This window comes from Fukomys damarensis, unplaced genomic scaffold (genome assembly GCF_012274545.1).
Source record: "Fukomys damarensis isolate Sample0158 unplaced genomic scaffold, DMR_v1.0_HiC HiC_scaffold_16, whole genome shotgun sequence".
In the NCBI taxonomy this organism is placed as follows: Eukaryota; Metazoa; Chordata; class Mammalia; order Rodentia; family Bathyergidae; genus Fukomys; species Fukomys damarensis.
Genome location: NW_022900928.1, coordinates 88,726,540 through 88,729,581, shown reverse-complemented (window position 1 = coordinate 88,729,581; position 3,042 = coordinate 88,726,540). Strand labels below are relative to the sequence as shown.

General features: G+C 48.3%; 1 protein-coding gene across 2 annotated transcripts in view; it reads left to right on the top strand.

Annotated features, from left to right (window-relative positions):
* Nucleotides 1–2,262, top strand: part of Tmem176a (transmembrane protein 176A) — a 4,291-nt gene extending 2,029 nt beyond the window's left edge. For both annotated transcript variants that reach the window (XM_010637585.3, XM_010637584.3), the window contains exons 4-7: nt 615–671; nt 818–1,039; nt 1,536–1,646; nt 1,976–2,262. In XM_010637585.3, the coding sequence (XP_010635887.1) occupies nt 615–671; nt 818–1,039; nt 1,536–1,646; nt 1,976–2,017 (432 nt within the window). In that variant the 3' untranslated portion in view covers nt 2,018–2,262. The remainder of the gene's footprint in view (nt 1–614; nt 672–817; nt 1,040–1,535; nt 1,647–1,975) is intronic.
* Nucleotides 2,263–3,042: the final 780 nt, after the last annotated feature.

Here is a 3,042-nt window from a genome sequence, read left to right as displayed (position 1 = left end):
ACACAAAAAAAAAAAAAAAAAAAAAAAAAGAGAGAGAGAGAGACAAAAGGAACCCTCCTTGTCCATCCACTGACAGAGACAAACAGATTAGATACAGATCAGCCAAACAGGATCTTAATTCACCTCGTCAGTGGGGTATCCCAGACTTCCTGTTCTTCGAGCCCAGCTAGAGGGCTGTAGAGCTGTTGGGACACCTGGACTGGAGGCCGCCCAAAGACATCTTGCATTGAGAGCTTCTCCAGCAACCTGAGATTTCCACAAGATCCACCCCAACCTCCCCAAATCCTCAACTTTCACGAAGCACCCGATGTTGCCTTAGATGGTTTTGAAGAAGTGAGAGAGGGCTCATACCCAGCTCAACCATAAGCACTTTTAGATGCCACTAAAACAGCATCCTGCAGCCTCAGGAGTTTTACCCAGGCTCAGGACTCCCCACAGTTATTCTACCACAAACAACAAAGCTTACACAAAGCCCAGGACACACCCGGAGTGTGCTAGGAGGGTCACCGCGTGGCTGGTAGATGTCACAGGGGACAGAGGCAAGTGATTAGAGGGGACTTGAGGCACCTTGAGGTTCCTGTGCTAACCCTGCCCCTGTCTCTGTCTCTCTCCAGGCTCTGCTGGCTGGAGCTGCTGCCTTTGTTTATGAGAAACAGGGTGGGATCTGCTGGGTGAGTTCTGAGCAGGCGAGAGGCAGAAACCAGGCTCAGGCCTAGGGGTCACACACAGGTTCCACCAGGCATTTCCCTCTTTGCCCAAGTCCTGGCTCTGAAACAGATTGAGTCACTAGGGTTTCCCTGGGCTTCCTCCCCTCCAGGCCCTGCTGAGGACCCTTCTCACACTGGCCGCTTTCTGCACGGCCATTGCCGCCATCGTAATTGGGGCTGATAACTTCCATGAGTACCTCTACAGAGGGGATATGGACAGTGACTACCTCTGTGAGGACTCCTCGAGCAACTGGCACATCACGCCCCCCAGCACCCTGAGTCCTGAACCTGAGAGACAAAACCTGTGCATCTCCCAGGTGAACATGCTGAAGGTCAGTGGGCAGGGGAAAAGGTGGGGCAGACGGTGAGAGAGAAGCCAGGACAGATAAGAGGAAAGCTCTCCATCAAAACAGGTGCCCCAAGAGCTCACCCAGCCTGGTGACTGTCACTAAACTGTCACTAAAGATGCAGCCTGAGCATGGTAGAAACAGCTCTGGCAGCTGAGGTGTTAGAGACCAGTGGGAAAGACAAATGTTGAAATACTGTGAAGGAGCCAAGATTGCAAGTGTGCAAAGTGGCACCAAGGCATGCCCTGCTTTGATCCTCTCCAGTCTAGGAAGCCATTAAGGAATCATGGCACAGCCAAACCCATCTCTGCAGATGAGCACAGGGTGCTGCATTCTGCATACTGGATGCAGTGATCCCCCTCTAGAAGTCACCACCTTGAAGATGAAGGGCAGACAAAGTCCCATACCAGTGAAAAGCATGGGGAAGAGCATGAAGGTGACCACTGCTGTGGTGCCCATGACTTTGCCTCTTTGTCTCTAGAACCTGAATATAAACCTTCAGTCCATGCTCTTGGGTGTCTGGGTCCTGCTGCTTCTGGCATCTGTAGCCCCTCTGTGTCTGTACTGCTGGAAATACTTTTCCATTAAAGAGGTGAGTTTTTGTGCGTTTGGGGCAGCAAGGTTGTTGAGAGGAGAAAGGAATGGAGAATAGATACTTCAGGAAGAAAAAGGGGCCCTTCCAGGAGTTCCAAGTAGCCTCTTTGCCTATATTTCTACCCCAGCCCAGAGAGTCTCAGTTCCCAACCAAGAAGCCCCAGCCAAAGACTTCAGAAAACCAGGGGAACCCACACCTCTACTAGGCTTTAGGGATCTTTGCGTCGGATGTCATGTAGCTTGTGTTGCATCTGGCTACTAAGCTGCTCTGGAGGAGAGAGTCTGCCCTTCTCTCCCATTCAGGGTTGTCTTGCCCTGCCCTCTTAGAAAAGAGATCAGAAGAAGCTGCTGGGAGCAAACGAGTTCTAGCCTTGCCTCTGCTAAGCACTGATAACCGATGCTCCTTCTGCTCTGGATGCCCCTGCGTCTGCTTCCTTGAACCAGATTAGGACAAGATACCCCCCTGTGACCACAGCTGTTCTTCCTAAGGGCCACAGCCACTGCCCTGCACCATTCGGCCGTCATAGTGGCTCTTGCTTATCTCTTGCTCACTTTCACCATCCTTCATGTCCCCTCTCATGCAGTAATTTGGCAATAAATATTTATATGATTGGTCTCAGGTTCTTGCTTCATTATTCCAGGGAATTTGTTGGCTAGGGAAACAGTGGATCATGAGCCAACAGCAGACCTAAAGTGCACAGCTCCCCCGCCATTCCTCCACACTCCTACCTGGAGCTGGAGTTACTGGCTCTGAAACCAGACCCCCTTTGAAACTGGTCTGAGGCTGCAGGTCCAAAGTCTGGGTACAAATTATGAAGGGGATGGGACTCAGAGCCCTGCTCCTTACTCATCAGATTTAAGAAAGTGAATGTGTGTATTTTCATTTTGACTGTTTGATAATACTAGAAAGCAGACAACAAAACACCAAAATATAATCATTTTAGAAATCATGGAATCACAAGTTCAAGCCCAGGCTAGGCAACTTAGTAAGAGCCTATCTCACAGAAAAAGTGGGCCAGGGATGTAGCTCCTTATAAAGACCAGAGTTCAATTCCTGGTACCAAAAACAATAATTTTTTTGAAGAGGGGGAGGGAGAGAGAGAGAATATATTCATATAACCCAAAGTAGACTTCAAAACAAAGAAAAAATCAGGGATGAACAGTCATTACATAGTGATTAAAAATTTGATTTGCTAAGATACAACAATCCTAAATATATGTGCCTCTAACAGCAGAACTTCAAAATATATGAAGCAAAGATGCATAGAACTGAAAGGAAAAATCATAAAATTCATAATTATAGTAGAAGACACTTCAGGACTCCCCTCTCAGCAATACACAGAATAAGCATGTAGAAATTAACAAGGACTCTGAAGAATAAAGCCACATCATTC